The sequence below is a fragment of the Myxocyprinus asiaticus genome, chromosome 50 (assembly GCF_019703515.2).
Source record: "Myxocyprinus asiaticus isolate MX2 ecotype Aquarium Trade chromosome 50, UBuf_Myxa_2, whole genome shotgun sequence".
Taxonomy (NCBI): Eukaryota; Metazoa; Chordata; class Actinopteri; order Cypriniformes; family Catostomidae; genus Myxocyprinus; species Myxocyprinus asiaticus.
Window position 1 is genome coordinate 3,134,827 of NC_059393.1, and position 19,416 is coordinate 3,154,242.

General features: G+C 38.1%; 1 protein-coding gene across 2 annotated transcripts in view; it reads right to left on the reverse strand.

Annotated features, from left to right (window-relative positions):
* LOC127438689 (serine/threonine-protein kinase MARK1-like) overlaps positions 1-19,416 on the reverse strand; it is a 103,799-nt gene that overhangs the window by 64,563 nt on the left and 19,820 nt on the right. For both annotated transcript variants that reach the window (XM_051694458.1, XM_051694457.1), the window contains exons 2-3: positions 19,095-19,298; positions 15,201-15,254 (exon numbers count right to left, since the gene is read on the reverse strand). In XM_051694458.1, coding sequence (XP_051550418.1) covers positions 15,201-15,254; positions 19,095-19,298 — 258 coding nt within the window. The remainder of the gene's footprint in view (positions 1-15,200; positions 15,255-19,094; positions 19,299-19,416) is intronic.

Sequence of the window (19,416 nt, forward strand, 5' to 3'; positions counted from 1 at the left end):
CCCTGGTTTGCGTTATTTCAATATTTTCTAGTAAAATATTAATAAACACAAAAATTTAAATAATAAAATAATAATGACACCAGAATGGGTAACATATAAAAGTAAAAAGGTTGCAGATGTAGCCTAAATGAACGCAGCTGGTTTGGGACCAAATGCTTGTTTGTAGTTATTGATAAACATATTTCCCATATATTAAAAAAAATATTTGGTTGATTATTTTTTTCTTACAATAATTTTTGTAACAGGGTTGAATGATTGAGCTTGACGAATGCAGTAAATTGATTTGAAAACCTGTGATAACAGTAGTGCTGTAACTAGCAATTATTTTGATTGTCGATTAATTGACGATTATTTCTTCGATTAATCAATTCGAATAATTTTATGTTTATGTTGTGCAGGAACACAAACATTCCTTCCAGAACACAGTAACACACTTCTGTAGCCAGATGTATATTTTCTATAAATATGTAGGAATCTTTGTTATAGGCTTATCTCATTACAGTTACTGGTCTTGTAAAATAGACCATAATTTCTTGCACTGTATGTCAATAAATTACAGTTATTTGAACCTACATGTGCTCTTCAACAACAAATATGTTACCATTTATTAAGGGAAATACGTGCATGACTTTACCTTTAATAAAATGTTTACATTATAAAACATAGAAAATATCAATAAAATGTACAAGGACTCTGTCAACACACCTGACGCAGTAACAGGCCCAAATTAAACTTAATAATTATGATTTTCTTTGAAGTGTTAAACATAATTGTTCCCATGTATTAGACAACTTGGGTTGTGCCTTTTTTCCCCTGCTACAACTCATCAAAGCTATTTTTCAAATTAGTTTTATCATTCACCATACACATCACACATACAGTATGTGACTAACTGATAATGAAATTCGTTTTCAATTATTTTCATTATCAAATTATTAGCGATTATTTTTGTTGCAGCACTAGGTAACAGGGTTGCACACAAAATGTAGGACAGTTAATATAACTTTTTAGATCATTTAAATAAGTTAATGATTAAATTGTCCTTTTATACAATGAATTTAACATCGGTTAAACAGACTATGCCACAATTATGACAGTGCTGTATGATTTTAATAGTTGGGTACAGTTGAGAAGGACAAGGTTTGATGTGTTGTCTTCTAGAAAACCAGCGACTTTTCATACTAAATTAATAAAGTAATGCGATACTTACTTTGGACCGTATTAACAGAAAGTGCCAAATGTCAAATCAATAATAAAAAACAACACAAATTTTACATTTCGGCATTAGACTGAAGTTCGTAAACAACTTGTGTCATAAACAGTCAAAATGTCACATTGGGAGAGAAAATGATGAGCGGCCGTCTGATAACCTCCACCAATCAACAGTGCAGAGCAAGGAAAAACTGAAGAAAAGGGGGAGTGATTCGTCAACTGCATCAACGACGGCCCAGAAAGATCAAACAATACACACTGACAGATCCATTTATCTTACAAAAAAGACGTCCAACAATGCCTTTGTTCTGCGCTGCACCTCTGCAGGAATGAGGAGTTTTTTGGGATCACAAACAGATCTATGTGGGAATGTCACTCCAGACAATGTTTTCTTGAACTACATCACAAATGCAAAAAAAAAAAAAAATCGTCAAAGTAAACACTTGACTCTTAAAAAACAAGCAAATATTTTTAAATCTCTGGTAGCCAAATATTTGCACAAGTTAAAACTCTTACAGCTGTGGGATATAAAAGATAGCTTACATCATATTAACGAGAGTTTTCTTTCTTTTTTTTTTTTTTTTATAAGGCGGCATTTTAATATTAGTATTTGGCACTTTCCATGTATAGGGTATACTTTGTAATCCCATAATTTTTTAAAAAGCATTAGAGGCACAAATCCAAGGTTTTTTTTTTTTTTTCTTTTATTATAGTGAGAATTATATACTGTACAGTATTGGATAAACTATTATTCATTAAAATCAGTATATCATGAAAGGTAGTTAATTTTAAACAAATCAAATGTCTGTATTTATTGTATAATTTTCACCCTTTCTACAGCATGGTTGGAAGACTAGTAAATAATCCCATTCCATTCCATTTTTTAAGTTATTGTATTTACTACATTCATCAATCTCCACCATTTAACCAGGTTACCAAAGTTGTTGTAAAAAAATATCAAAGAAAAAAGATTCTTTCATTTATGGCAAATACATTTTTTTAGCAGTCCAGAAAATCTAAAACAAAATGATGATAGAATTAATAGTGGAACTAATAAAATATTTAATAGAGAAAATCATGTCACTTTCTGATGTCACATATCTTATTCTAGGCTTTATTTACAACTACTTTTGCATTTGATGTAGTTTTGATTATATAAGTTATAACAGTTATAATTGTTCAGACTGAGAATTTATTTCATTTAATTGATTCTTTTGAATCTATTCTATTTGACATTATTGAATGACATGCTGTTTGTTTGTTTAAAAAAAATGTGTCCTATCATATGACCCCTGAACTGTGAAATCTTTCCTCCCTGTCCAATGAGAAGAGAAGTGAAAAACAGTGATGGGTGAGAACCATTAGTGACATTAGGGCAAATACTATTCCCTATTTGAAACAAAGGTGTCTTCCTCAAGGGAGCGTTTACCAGCCTGACAAGCCGAATCCTCCACTGGGTCACATTCAATGTTTTTAGTCTGACTGGGGACATTTGTACACAAACATGATGATTGTTTAAATCTATTAATTTCAAAGATTGGTACCTAAGAAACACATGGACATCTACCCCTGCAATCTCTAGAACATTGAATAAAATAACCTATCCTTAAAAACAACTATGATTGGTCCATCCGGTCTGAGAAATGTGACATGTTAACATGACCATGCACTTAAACACATTTGTTTAAGCTGTGGTCTGAATGACAAAACCTTACACCGATGAAGTTTCAAAGTGTAAAGTTAATATGAAACATGCTCTTTCCGATCGTTGACGTCACATGAAAGAACACCTCATCGCAACTGATCAAACAGAAAAATCCTCCTGGCTGTGGCAGAAGATCCCCTTGTTTCATGCTAAGTGCCATTATACAGCTCTTTCCAATTTCCATGTGGAGAACACAAGCACAGGGGAAAAAAAGAAAAACACTGTTTTCTTGGCAGTGTGTTGTGTGAAATAATCAGCAGAGGAACCAAGTCTTCTATTTCCAGAGAAATATTTCTAAAATTAGCCACAGCAAAATTCCACTCTGACTCTGACGAAAATGTCACTTCCAGTAGTGGGTTGTACAGTGCAGTTGTGTGTGTGTGTGTGTGTGTGTGTGTGTATCCCCCTGATTCATACAGATGTGTTTTTTGTTTTGCTAGTGCTGTCTCATGAAGTGAATTCCGTTGGAAAGTGAGCAATCAATGGGTGATTCTTATGAAAACTGTCAAGAAAAAATCCTAGTTATTTTTAACCTTAATTTAATGCAAAATATTAAATAATATTTTGCCTAAATAAAATGGGCCATAAAATAACAATATTTTTTTTTTTTTTTTGGCATTTTCACATTATTTCAGCATACTCAAGCACATTTTAACCCAAATTCTCATTATTGTAATGCATGCAGATGTTTTACTTTTACTCTTTCTATTGTTTTTAATAATGATTCTCATTACTGTTGTGATAGAGAGCCTATGAGTCAGTCTCCATCATGGGATTTTAATGTGTCTAAAGGATTTATCTCTTGGTTTACTCACCATTTTTCAATATTTATTGGAGTTTTATTGTGCAAATATATGTAAAATACTCATTTATTTATCTCTTGTTCTAATTTTTTGAATGTGAAGGTGAGGGTTAATTTTATGTTAGACAAAATTGACTTTTTTTACTGTGTGGTAACGAGAATATCATACCATCTTTTATCACATTTCGGTAATGAGAATATCATAACAAACCATTTTATTCACACTGCGGTAATAAGACTATCATAACAAACATCCTTTTTTTGCATTGCGGTAATAAGAATATCATAGTAACCATCTTTTTTCACATTGTGGTAATGAGAATATCATAATGAGCATCTTTTTAATATTGCGGTAATGAGAATATCATATGACTATCTTTTTTCACATTGCGGTAATGAGAATATGATAATGATCATCTTTTTTCACATTAGGGTAATGAGAATATTGTAATGATAATCTTTTTCACATTGCAGTAATGAGAATATCATACTGACCATTTTTTGTTCACATTGTGGTAATGAGAATATCATTAAGACCATGTTTTTTAACATTGTGATAATGTGAATATCATAATGACCATCTTTTTCACATTGCAGTAATAAGATTATCAAGATGTTCATCTTTTTTCACATTGCGGTAATGAGAATACTGTAATGACCATCTTTTTCAATTGTGGTAATAAGAATATCATACTGACCATCTTTTTTCACATTGCCGTTATGTAATATCATACCAACCATCTTTTTTACACTGTGGTAATGAGAATATCATAATATCATAATGACAGTCTTTTTCACATTGCGGTAATGAGAATATCATAACAAAAATTCACATTGTGGTAATGAGAATATCATAACAAACATCTTTTTTCGCATTGCAGTAATGAGAATATCATAATGAGCATATTTTTTACATTGTGGTAATGAGAATATCATAATGATCATCTTTTTCACATTGCGGTAATGAGAATATCATAATGACCATCTTTTTCACATTGCGGTAATGATAATATCATAATTATCTTTTTTCACATTGCAGTAATGAAAATATAATAATGATAATCTTTTCTCACATTGCAGTAACAAGCATATCATAATGACCAGCTTTTTCACATTGCGGTAATGAGAACATCATAATGATGATCTTTTTTCACATTGCGGTAATGAGAATATCATAATGATAATCTTTTTTCACATTGTGGTAATGAGAATATCATACTGATAATCTTATTTTCACATTGCAGTAATGAAAATATCATAATGATCATCTTTTTCACATTGCGGTAATGAGAATATCATACTGATAATCTTTTTTCACATTGCAGTAATGAGAATATCATAAGGACCATCTTTTTCACCTTGCGGTAATGAGAAAATCATAATGATAATTTTTTTCACATTGTGGTAATGATAATATCATAATGATAATCTTTTTCACATTGTGGTAATAAGAATATCATAATGATAATCTTATTTTCATATTGCAGTAATGAAAATATCATAATGATCATCTTTTTCACATTGCGGTAATGAGAATATCATACTGATAATTTTTTTTCACATTGCAGTTATGAGAATATCATAATACAATCTTTTTTCACATTGTGGTAATGAGAATATCATAATGATCATCTTTTTTCACATTGCGGTAATGAGAATATAATGATAATCTTTTATCACATTGTGGTAATGAGAATTTCATAACCATTTTTTTCACTTTGCGGTAATGAGAATATTGCAATGAAAATCTTTTTCACATTCTGGTAATGAGAATATCATAACAAACAATTTTGCGCATTGCGGTAATGAGAATATCATAATGACCATCTTTTTCACATTGCGGTAATGAGAATATCATAACCATCTTTTTTCACTCTGCTGTAATGAGAATATTGTAATGACCATCTTTTTCACATTACGGTAATGAGAATATCATTAAGACCATGTTTTTTACATTGTGGTAATGAGAATATCATAATGAACAATTTTGTCACATTGCGGTAATGAGAATATCATAATGACCATCTTTTCACATTTTGGTAATGAGAATATTATAATTATCATCTTTTTTCACATTGTGGTAATGAGAATATTGTTATGACCATCTTTTTCACATTGCGGTAATGAGAATATTATAATTACCATCTTTTTTCACATTGCGGTAATGAGAATATCATTTTGACCATCTTTTTTCATATTACGATAATGAGAATTTCTCAATGAACATATTTTTTCGCATTTCATTAATGAGAATATCATAACCATATTTTTTCACATTGCGATAGTAAAATTTAGGGTTAAAAATGTACAGTATGTGTGGCGAGGAGGAGGGCGGGGCCGGGCCGTGACTACACATGCCCGGCTCCCAATTGGGCTAATCAGCTAAGGAGAGGGATAAGTGCAGCGGGATGCAGCAGTTCGAGAGAGAGAGCCACATGCAGCTGCCATTTGTGCGTTTGTGTTGTGTGTCTTTTTGTTTCATTAAATATTATTTTGACCGTTTGACCGTATGTTACTGTCATGAAAGAAATATAACAATTAAAAAATCTTAGGCTATGTTCAGACTGCAGACAAATCTTATTTTTTCTCAAATCAGATCTTTTCAGGCAGACTGTCCGCACTATTAATTGCAAGTGATCAAATCAGATTTGCATGTTCAGACATAACCAGCCTATCTGCATGGGTTGCTTTAGTAATGACGTAGGCGTACCCACGTGACGATGCTTTCAAAACAGATGTGGGAAAAATGGAGGTGCATCAACTCGCTCTCCAAATAAGCACCCTGTCCAGTCGTGGTGCAGAACTCCTCCGTCGCACAAGAAAAAACCCAGCAATGGAGGAGACTGGTAAATATTTCGATGTTCCGTGCTGCAGTCACGGCCGGCTTATGAATACTTCCGGCATTTCCGTCACCGATTTTTGACGTCATCATTGTGTTGCGTTAAGAGTGACGCAAAAGACCAACTGAAATCCAATTTGAGCAGCCAGAGCGTCCGGTCCGAGACCCATCTGAAAAAATCAGATTTAAATCGCATTTGAAACCACCTCCCGATGTGGTTTGAATCACATTCTGAAAAATCAGATTTCATGTGGTTTTTTTGCTGTCCAGACTATCAAAACTCATCTGGATACAATCTGGATATGCAAAAAATTAGATTTTTAGTGGCAGCCTGAACATAGCCTTAATGGCCCAAAAACGGGTTAATTATTTTAAATGTAAACTGTATTTTTATTTGTTTTGGAGTTTGGAGTAAACATCTTTTGTGAGAATCACCCCACTATGCCCTGCTAACTCCACAAAGGCAGAGCACTTATGTGTGTCCATTATGAACACCTTACATGAAGACACACATCACTCCTTATTTATTTTGAATGGGAATGTTACTTTTGATAATATAGCAACAAAATTAATGCTTGCAGCGTTTTAGATTGTTGTATCAAATAAACTTTTTAATTAAACATAGCCTCTTTGTGTATTTAATTAAACTGATACATTTATTTGAACTTGTGTACTCTACTTGAGCCTCATTCATGAAACACGAGCAGAATAAATTTTTGTGTAAATCGTTCGTAAAGACGGTCTGACGTAAATTTTCGGATTCATAAAAGTTTTAGTATTTTCAAAACATTAGTCAGTACGAACAAAATTTACACCTGCTCCCGACCATATGTAAATTGTGTGTAAGACATCCGAACGTATTATGTTCTTTCAAACAAAGTGCCATGACTACATTTTGATAAAAGTAAAATTAAACAAGTAATTAAAAATTAACTAATATTTAAATGAGTGAAATTAGCCTTAAAAAAAGGGAAAAAAAAGCTTTTATTTACAAACGTTTCTTTGCTGCTTGCATTTACTTTTTCAAAGTATAGTTTTTTCCCAACTCTGTTGTGAAAGGTTCAAAGGCGCAGTTTGCATTTGATTTTCTCGGAAAAAATAAAATAAATAATCCCCTCTAACATGACTGATACATACAGGTATATATGTACTCTATGATTTAGGTTCATAATTTAATATCGGCATCTGTAAATCACGTTCAGTAGATAACATGGTCAATGGGAATGCTGTTAAACCCATAAGCACATCGCGAGCAGTTGCGAACACAATACAATGGGGGAACAAAAAAAAAAGAAAACGCCCGCACAATGCCTAATATCTTTCGGTCAAAGACTTTCTTCAGGCATTCTATCAATTTCTTTTAAGATTTTTCCTGTTGCAAGGGAGGTATATCACTGTACATTCTTGGATTTACTCAAGAAGTTTCACCAATGACGCTGGTGATGCCCTCAACCGAACCAGAGAACCACATCTCATAATGGTGGTTGACATCCAAACTGAAATTGTTTTACACTAAAGCTACATGTCAAACCATTTTTGTTGACCTTTTGGACTGTTTAATTCACAAAAGAATCTCTGATGACAGCAAAAGCATGCAATAGATGTAAGTTCCTCTCTTACTTTTAGAACGAACACGCAAGTGTTTACTAAATCAATATTTTACGAAGTGAATGCACGCCATTAAAATAATAAATAATAATAATAATAATTATATATATATATATATTACTGTACACATAGATATTAAAAGCTTCCTATTCTCATGTACTAGCAAGTCTGAAGCCTTCCTTAAATGTCGTTTTCATGGGCGTGGATTATGATAATTGTGAATGAACATGCACGCGTGCTCTATTTACAAACGTTTTGAATTCACTAACATACACACATTTTACCAACAAATCTGGGGAATAAGAAGCATTCGTGAATCCGGCGGAAAGTTTTCATGTAAATTACTCCCAATATTTACGTGTATTTACGAAATTATCATGAATGAGTTCCCTTGTGTGCTCTTTGGTAAAGACAAACATTAAAGTATGTAAATACTGTATATTAAGAATATTTCCCATTGGGTTTAAAGATGCAGCCTTTATGTAATATTATTATATTAATAATAATATATTTTTGTTTATGTCCACTGACACTGAGCAGGGTCTGTCTGGGCTTTTAATCGTCAAAATGCAGATTAAATGAGCATCCATTTGAGACAAACCAAAAACATTGGTGAAGAGAGTATAGGCCCACAGCCTCATAAATGCAGAATGATGTACAGATGGTGGAATGTTCTCAGATGCGCTGAGGTTAACCAGCATGAATTAATTGCTTCCAGAGGTTACCACAACTAAGTAAAACCCCTGATCGCTCTGTGTTAAGTAACATTCCAGCTAAACCAGCATGCCGATCATAGTTGTGTCATTTTCATAACTGAATATTGATTCTGCTTGAATATAGGGAGAGGATATGAATTCATTCATGACCTCAGGCATTTAAGAATATGAAAAAGTAACTGGATGATAACTGTTGGGGGAGGGGACTGACCAACCATATTTCCAGAAAACGCTGGTGTCTTGTGTGTGTGTGTGTGTGTGTGTGTGTGTGCGCACTTCGCTGTCATTAATCTTGCTGACGTAAGGCAGGAGAGATCAGTGTGGATTTCACTAGCAACCTCACTGTCTGTTCAAACACTGCTAATGCACATCAATAAAACATAGACCTAAATCAGGGTGACAGTATGGGAATAAAATAATTACATTACAGTAATACATTTTATCAGTTCATGCACTCCCTTTGAATCAAACCCATGGCCTTGCCGTTGCTAGCGCAATGCGCTACCATTCAACAATGATGCATTCTCAAAGAGGCCTTATTGCTTTTCACTTTTATAAAGTCATATCGTTCTGTTTTATCCAACCACTGTCTTATGTTCTGTATTGTGATATTAAGATTTGTTAACTAGGCAACATACACAATCAATGCTAGATTTGAAGGACTGTTGTTGAGGGTAAACATGGTATGCATATTTTCAAGAATCTTGTTTAGTTAAGTTGACTTGAATAATATTTTATTTGCACTACCTTGAGGGTTTTTGTTTTTTAATAAAACATGTTCTGTGAAATATTTTGGCCTTCAAATTATTAAAAAATTATGTGTTGTGCATTAATGACACTGGTCCATTATGGATACATTTCATATGAAAATACCCCATTTTCATGCAACATGTTACCCTTTATAGTCAAATGTCATAAAAGACAAAAAAATCAAACACACTTCATAAATTGATTTGGGGATATAGTTGATGTGGTCCATAGGGGGTAAAAATAAAATAAAATAAAAAACCCAAACCCAGAACAACCCAGAGGTACATATGACTGTGCATGTTTATATATACACACATCGACAGACACAGTCTCAGGTATGAAAAGGACCAATCTGAGAGATGTTAAGGAAGGTCTTCACAGAGTTTACATGCACAGATTTTCAATTCAACAAGATGGCGGATTCCGAATGTATTGTTTATATGAACCCTAAACTCCTCTGCAGCTTTTAGTTTAAATGTTAGCATAGCACTGATTAACCAGCTTAAGAATGCTGACAATGCTCCTATCAGTGCTCCTGTCAGTTTTTGCCTTTTTAAACATACCTAACACTATGGCACGGAAATGTTCTTCTTATGTTGCTAAATGGTTCTAAGTTCAGCCATTAAACCGTACATGGCGAAAGCTTATCGGTTCTTTGAACATGGAATCTGTTCAGCCAATTGGCTCGCATGTTGCAGCTGATGGGCCAGTTGACATGTAATCTGTTAGCCAATCAGCTAGCAAACACTTTATTTGAGTAGCATTTAAATTGCTTCAATTGTTTGCAGGTAAGCCGGTTTCACTGCAGCATGCTACAAGAGTTTATTTGCACTGAAACCATCCTCCTCCCCAGTATCACATGTCTAGATCATCTTGTGCAGCAGCAGCACGTAAGCACCATCTCTTTCAATCAGATAGAAATTTTGTTTGGATCAAGCTCAGTTGGATAATTTTTTCCAACTGAAGTGTTTAAAGTTTTACATTTTGGTAAAAATGTATAATAAGGTTGTATTTGTTAACATTAGTTAATGCATTAGGTATCATAAATTAACAAAGGAGATTGAGCCCATGCATCTTATCTTTACATGAGAAAATTAAGTTATTCTTGATAACACAAATGGTTTGCAGTTTCTTTGTTCATCCATCCATGCATCTTCTATAGCCACTTGTCCTATGTAGGGTCACAGGTAATGGAGCCTATTCCAGCTGTCTCAGACCAAAGGCAGGGAAACACCCTGGACAGGTGGCCAGTCCATCACAGGGCAACACAAACAGTCATACATACTCACTCACACCTATGGGCAATTTAGGGTCTCCAGTTAACTTAACCTGCATGTCTTTTGGACTGTGGGGGAAACCAGAGCATCTGGAGAACATGCAAACTCCACAAAGAAAGGCCCAGTTGAGCCAGGACTCGAACCCGGGACCTTCTTGCTGTGAGGAGGCAGTGCCTACTGAGCCATTGTGCCGCTGTTACATATTTGTCTCAAAATAAACCTGTAATGGTTGAAATCTGCCTCTGGTGGCCGCAAGGGCAAAAGTCTCAGGTGTTACATAGCCCCCCATTTAAGGAGCGACAGATCAGTCGGACGGCCAGGAGACCAGGGCGGATCATGCAGATGGCCAGGAGACCAGGGCGGATCAAGCGGACGGCCAGGAGACCAGGGCGGTTCAGGCGGACGGCCAGGAGACCAGGGCAGATCAGATGGATGGCCAGGAGACCAAGGAGGTCAAGGTAGAACAGGCAGACAGCCAGGAGACCAGGGCAGAACAAGTGGACGGCCAGGAGACCAAGGAGGCCAGGGAAGAACAGGCGGATGTCCAGGAGACAAAGGAGGCCAGGGCAGATCAGGCGGACGGCCAGGAGATCAAGGAGGCCAGGGCAAATCAGGTGGACGGCCAGGAGACCAGGGCATATCAGGCAGAGACGCAGAAGGTGGAGGCTTGGGTTGCGAAGCCATGGAAGACTCAGGGGGCAGAGTCACTGGACAGGGGTCAGCAGTCTGGACAGGGATAATACTGGACGTGGGTGGCTGCTGGACACTGAACAGGCTTAGTGAATACCGAGAACTGAACAGACTCTGGGAGCCAGACAAGTTCTGGGAACTGGACGGACTCAGGAAAAATCACCAGGCTCGGGGAACTGGACAAGCTTGTCGACAGCCTCGGGGAACTGGACAGGCTCAGGAAACTCGCCAGGCCTGAGGAACTGGTCAGGCTCGTCAACAGCCCGGGGAACTGGTCAAGCTCTGGGAAATTTTCAGCCTCGGGGAACTGGACAGGCTCATCGGTAGGCTCGGGGAACTGGCTAGGCTCGGGGAACTGGCTAGGCTAGGGGAACTCGACAGCCTCGGGGAACTCAACAGGCTCATTGACAGCCTCGGGGAACTGGACAGCCTCGGGGAACTGGAAAGACTCGGGGAACTTGACAGCCTCTGGGAACTCAACAGCCTCGGGGAACTGAATAGGCTCGTCGGCAGCCTCAGGGAACTGGACAGGCTTGTCAGCAGGCTTGGGGAACTGGTCAGGCTTGGGGAACTCAACAGGCTTGTTGGCAGCCTCAGGGAACTGGACAGCCTCGGGGAACTGGACAGCCTCGTTGACAGGCTCAGGGAACTGGACAGGCTCAGGGAACTGGTCAGGCTCGGGGAACTCATCAGGCTCGTCGGCAGCCTCAGGAAACTGGACAGCCTCAGGGAACTGGACAGCCTCGTTGACAGGCTCGGAGAACTGGACAGGATCAGGGAACTGGTCAGCCTCAGGGAACTGGACAGCCTCGGGGAACTTGAAAGCCTTGTCGATAGGCTCGGGGAACTGGTCAGTCTCGGGGAACTGGTCAGGCTTGGGGAACTCAACAGACTTGGGGAAATGGACAGGCTCGTCGGTAGCCTCGAGGAACTGGACAGCCTCGGGGAACTGGACAGCCTCGTCGACAGGCTTGGGGAACTGGACAAGCTCAGGGAACTGGACAGCCTTGGGGAACTGGAAAGGCCCATCGACAGCCTCGGGGAACTGGACAGGCTCGTCGATGGCCGCCATGGTCAGAAGCGCTGGCAGCGACTGGGAAATGGCCTCCATGGCTGGGAGTGCTGGCAGCAACTGGGGAATGGCCTCCATGGCCGTGAACACTGGCAGTGACAGGGGAATGACCTCCGTGGTCATGAGCACAGGCAGTGACAGGGAAACGGCCTCCGTGGCCGTGAACACTGGCAGTGACAGGGGAACGGCCTCCGTGGCCGTGAACACTGACAGTGACTGGAACGACCTCCTTGGTCATGAGCACAGGCAGTGACAGGGGAACGACCTCCGTGGTCGTGAGCACAGTCAGTGACAGGGGAACGACCTCCGTGGTCGTGAGCACAGGCAGTGACAGGGGAACGACCTCTGTGGCGTGAGCGCTGGCAATGACAGGGGAACGGCCTCCATGGCCGTGAACATTGGCAGTGACAGGGGAACGACCTCCATGGCCGTGAACACTGACAGTGACTGGAACGACCTCCGTGGTCATGAGCACAGGCAGTGACAGGGGAACGACCTCCGTGGTCGTGAGCACAGTCAGTGACAGGGGAACAACCTCCGTGGTTGTGAGTGCAGGCAGTGACAGGGGAACGACCTCTGTGGCGTGAGCGCTGGCAGTGACAGGGGAACGACCTCTGTGGTTGTGAGCACCGACAGTGACTGGGGAGTAGGAGCCCTCCTCCTCCTCTTCCGGATGGCCGTGAGCACTGCTATGGGAACAGCCTCTGTGGCCGAGGACACTGGCATTGGGATAGACGAGGCTTCTGGTACTGGCTCTGGGACTTTCGAGGCTACAGGCGCTAGCTCTGGGACGGTCGAGGCTACAGGCGCTAGCTCTGGGACGGTCAAGCCTACAGGCGCTAGCTCTGGGACGGTCGAGCCCACAGGCGCTAGCTCTGGGACGGTCGAGCCTACAGGCGCTAGCTCTAGGACGGTCGAGCCTACAGGCACTAGCTCTGGGACGGTCGAGCCTACAGGAACTGGCTCGTTGACCGTGGCAGGCGTGGGTGCTCGCAGCGGCACGGGGTTCCCACCATACCCCACAGTGTAAGGGGAGAATGTGAGCCTCAAAGCATATTCAATAACTTGCCTCTAGGCAGGCAGGACTTCACCGGGTCATTGAGTCCAAAATGACAGATGTCATTGAAACAAATATCTCCCCAATTAATATCCTGGGCGAGACTGCAGAAATGCTCAGTATACTACTCGATGGTTAAGTCTCCTTGTTTTAGAGACAACAGTTGCAAAGCCGCTAGATCCATAGTTGCGTGGTCAGTTGTTCTGACACAAGGACATTATATACACTGGGGCAAACAATGTAAACGAGAAACAGCTGGGAACAATCAGGGCAGGAAATCCTGAACAGAGACACAAGAAGGTAAACACCAAACTTCAAACTAAAAGTCACCAAACTCCTAGCAACCTCTGGTGGCTGCTAGGCCAAAAGTCTCAGGTGTTATAAAACCAAGTTATGTTGTAAAGGTTTGTTGTGAGACTTAAATCAGTGTAATAACCGACAGGTTCTTCATACAGTATGACAACATATAGTTAAAAAAATCATTAAGAAACCAAAATCATTACGTGAAATGTAAGCGCAGTGTAGTTCTAGTGGGAAGACTAGCAGCTGTACATCATCGCACCATTAGCTAAGTAACTCCTAGCCAATCACATGTAAGCCATTGCTTTATAAGTCTGCTCACAATCTATCACATTGCTGTTTCAGTATGCTAATACGGCAACCTCCACCACCCCACCGCCACCAGTTGAGTCCCGTCCTGCACGGGGGTAGGCTCCTCGCCCCTGCCTCCTATCTCCGACAGGATCTGATGGTTCCGAGTACAACTTCTTAGGACCGCCAGATGGGGCTTACTCCAAAGAGAGACATTACATTCCTGTTTTATATTCATCAAATAAATGTAATCTAAAACTTTACTCATAGAGTAAATGATTCCTGATAGAAATAAAAATCAGAACCAGAATATTTACATTCATTACGATTCTCATTCTGATATACAGTATAAGAAACAAAAGGACATTAATATTGCATGTAAATGGTCAAAGGACTCTGATGCTGAGGTTTTCCCTGCTGCAGACCTTAAAGAGCTGCGTCACACTCTTTAAGGTCATCTCTGCTTACAAAGTTAAGAAATGGAGGAGATGACATTTTCTGCTCAAAGACAAAAAGAGAAGCCCTTTTTTCACCATTATTATTGTCATTTCAGTCCATAGTAAGTCTGTGCTGCCACTGGGATGTGCAGCTTTGTCTTAGGTTTTATTCTACCTGAAATTATGAATTATTAATATTTGATGCATTAAACCACAATACAAGAAAATAAAACAGGCTTTTTAATCTAGATGCTCCATCAAGAAAGTCTAAAAGGCATCCTGTGATGTTTACATTAGTTATATTTTTAGAGGTGAGATTAAATTGTATACAAATGTATGGTGTTTTTTTTTCAATCGAGTATCCTGAGTCCTCTATTGATACAGAATCTTATGCAAGTATCAATATTATTTTTAATTTAAAGCTGATGTGTGTTTTTTTCTCACCTTCTGTAGACTTGTGGGGTTCAGTTGTGTTTTATCAATGATCTTCACCGCTACCTGCAACACAAACACAGTGTTACCATTAAATGTGTATATTTATAGATTCACCTAAGATCCCTGTGGCCTGTAGATGTTATAAATGATTATCTCAAGGTTCCAGGGTGTCTATGTCATCATCTCTCAAGCGTCACAGCAGAACGGCTCTGTATCTTATGTAATGTGGAGTCTCTGGTGGTTCTGAGAGGGAGTTCTGACATTCAGGCCGTAAATAATGCAGGCTGTTTCTAGTTCGAGGTAAGTGCCTGCTTTCACACATCCTAGAAGCTTTTAGGTTTGTATCGGGATAACCGGATGAACCTTCTTCATCTGAGATGAAAACATTACCAGGATACTAAACACACATCTGGAGGCAAAGCAATATCTTTCAATATCCAAGGTGAATCAAGGAGTTTAGATGGGAAAAATCAATCGAGTATACAGTACAAATAACAAATTTCACTTTCAAAACTAGTTTGTTACCTCAGTGGATTTTTTACTAATTTACAGCCTTTCTAACTAAATGCGAATTTGCTGCACAATGATGAATTTGAATAGACACAATGGATTCCTTTGGAGACTTTCATAGCGGAAGCGAACATTTTCACATCAACAAAGCAAGTTTTTTTTCTACGGTGAGTGTGCCGATTTTTTTCCCTCTCCTTGTGATGAAACCCGACCAATAAAATTTGAGCTTTGGATCACATGTCAGGAGCCACTGCAGTTACCAAAACCAGCACAATTGGTGGCGCAAAAGCACAGAAAGCTGTTTAGCCCACTGACATTAAACGCTGGAGTAACTTAAGGAAGTAATCCTTAACCGCCAGTTAGGATGTGTATTTTATTTGCATCAAAAACAATAACATCTTTTCTTATATGGGTTCTCTTGATATTGCATCACCTTTTAAAAAAACATTGTCTGATCTTACACCACTTACTCTACTAGAGTAAAGTGATAAAAGGTTATTTAAAATCGTACTTTCTTCGGTCAAGAACTATTTTCCACATTGCAATTAAGAGTTGTTTTATGTGAAAGCAAACTTACAGTATTCAGGCCTAAAAATATTGATCATACATGTGGGTGAATTGCTAATGTATAAAACTAAGTAAATTATTTGGTTAAAGATTAGCCATGAATCACACTATGTAACAAAATTTTTGTTCCTGGGTAGTAAGTGTTATTTCCTAATTGCTTATGCCTCAAAAGTATAGAAAATGGCTATTATTCCCCACAAACTGCTTTTGTGACCAGGACAGTGATATTTTGAAATTTACCTATTTCCAATGACAAAATGGAAACAACATATGAATCCAAAGTCCTTCTTTATCTGTGGTCCGACGAAGACACCGGCTTTGACCTTTGCCTCAGACAGCTCAGGGAAGAAGTCTTGTAGGTACTTGAAGGCTGCCGACTCCTTATCTAGAGCTCTGACAAATTGTTTCATAAGGCCCAATTTGATGTGCAGTGGTGTCTTCAGCGCCTTCTGGGGGTCCAACAGTGGCTCCCATTTGATGTTGTTCATCCCCACAGAGAACTCGGTCCACTGTGGCCAGTCCCGCCTGTGGTAGTGCGCCTTGGTGTCCCTGCTGTCCCAAAGCAAAGATAGCAGGGAAACTTGGTAAAACCGCCTTGGAGACCCATCAGGAATGCCACCATTTTGAAGTCTCCTATGACCTCCCAGCCATACTCATCATACTTCAAGGCGTCCAGCAAGGTCTTGATGCTGTTGTAATCCTCTTTGAGGTGCACCCAGTGAGCCAGGGGAAGAGACGGGTACTTGTTACCATTATGGACCAGCATGGCTTTGAATATTACTTTAGTATAAATACATGTTAATTTGGATTCATATGTTGATTTTTCTGACTTTGTGTGAACGAAAAGTCACAAATTCGCCCGTTTTCTCAATGGAAATAGGTACATTTCAAAATATCACTGTCCTGGTCACAAAAGCAAAGTTTGTGGGGAATAATAGCCATTTTCTATACTTTTGAGGCATAAGCAATTAGGAAATAACACTTACTACCCAGGAAAAAAATAAAATAAAAATTGTTACACAGTGATCATTAAATTAAGCATGTTTTCCAAAAAGAAAAGAAAGTAGCTGTAGGATAAAGTGTGTCTGATTTGAAGTAAGCTGTGCCACTGGCTCAACTGATATTGATAGTATGCTTTTCCCACAAATAAGGATACACGTTCATGAAAAATATCATTATTGTCGATTAATTCCCTTGATATTTTAATTGCAATAATTATTTTGATTAATAGAATTAACATTAAAATACTTATTTTGTGTGGGGCATCTTCTTGCCACATTTCTCCACATCCAGAACAAGCTGAGAACTGTGATCCTGAATTACTTTATTGCATGAAAAAAAAAAAGTGTTATTTAAAATACTTCAATACTAGGTTGTTGTTACTGATATATAGAAAAAATAGAAAATTAGTTAATTGCAGCAGCAGAAATTGTAATGCCAATTTTTATTTTTATTTTATTAATTGTGCAGCCCTACCTACAAATGCAGCAACTACAATTCCAAATACTATTACAAAATTTTGAAAATGGTTTTACTACATTCAAGTATACTGAATATTAATCCGTTTCTTGGCTTATGAAAATGTGAATAATGTGCTGTAAAATAAGACTTTGGAATTATACAATTTTGTGCATTATTAAATTGTTTTTCATAACTTTCATAATATTAATAATTTTACTCCTAACACTGGGTGAGTTTTTAAGATCCACCACTGTCTTTTATGTCTTTAATCAAACAACAATCACAAGAAAACCACTCACTGCTGCGCTTGACTGGATAACTTATTTGTTTTAATACTTTTAAAGCTGCTAAAGTATTTAAAAGAAGACCAGTTTTTTAAGTAGCTTTATGTTACATTTAATTACTTGTTTCAATTTTTGAATGCTTAATACTTGTATCTTTGTTTTATTGTTTGTATTTGTTATATTGCCTGTAATTTGTTTCTTTGTTCTTACTTTATTACTGACTTTTTACTTGTTTTAAATAATTACTTAATCATTTGATCAGTGTTTATTCAAGTTAGTTAGTATTATGTTGTGGTATCGAAATTGGTATTGAACATTTTTAATTGCTTTTATATGTAAGCAAAATTGACATTATAACTGAAATATATCCAAATTAATGGGAATTCATATCAAATCAAATAGAAATCAGAATCGAATCAAATCAAACCAGGAAATCATTATAGGTCTCTTTCTGTGTAAGTGGGCGGTTCTTCACCAGAATAAGCTGTAAATTGGACCAGACTACATGGTTAGTCAAATTCTAGCTATGCAAGACCACTTTAGGTGTTAGACCTATATTTTACCCCCAAAACATTTTCAGTGTAAATCAATTTAAAACTAAGTTGGCTAAAATAACAATTTCAAATGCCAAAATCCTTTTTTCAATTTCAAATACCCTATAACGGAGAGTGTTGGAACTAGTCAATATCATGTAGTAATTGTGTTAGCATTTCTATCATATAAAAAACCATTAATATGTGTCAGTAAATTTAAAATCAAATGAGGAAGAACCACTATTAACAATTCATGATCATTAACAAACTAAAGAATTTCATAAAACAACATAAAACTAAAATATAACATGCCAGACATTATTTTGACCCTGAACTTGAAATATGACTACTAACTGTGCTAGAAAGAAAGAAACCACTGTACTCTACTAATCATCAACATGTGACATAATTAACTGCACCAGTTTTTAATGATACAGCCACATCCCGGAAAAACACATTTCCGGTAAAGTGCAGGACAAGCAAACTATTGACATTAGCAGACCAGCAAAACAGACTGTTTGTCAGATATTTTAAGTAGGGTCCTTCACCTCTCGTCCTGTTAAGACATGGCGGGCAAGTTTGACTTTTGCAAAGTTGCCTTTGCCGATGGTTTTGAGCAGTCTGTAGTTGCCGATGTGAGGCTGTTCGTCTGTGATGGATGCCACAGAGTTTCGACAGCGCGGGAGACTCTGGCGACTTGCTGATTTTGTGGGTGGTGCTGGTGTATCCGTGAAGCCATCGACAGATGTGTGCTGAAAAACAAAAGTAAAGGGTTTTAAAAATGAAGTTTTGCATACAATCAGAGAACTTGGAGCGGGTTTTCCAAATGGATCTAGAAATTACGACTACCAACTGTAAATTATTAGTTTC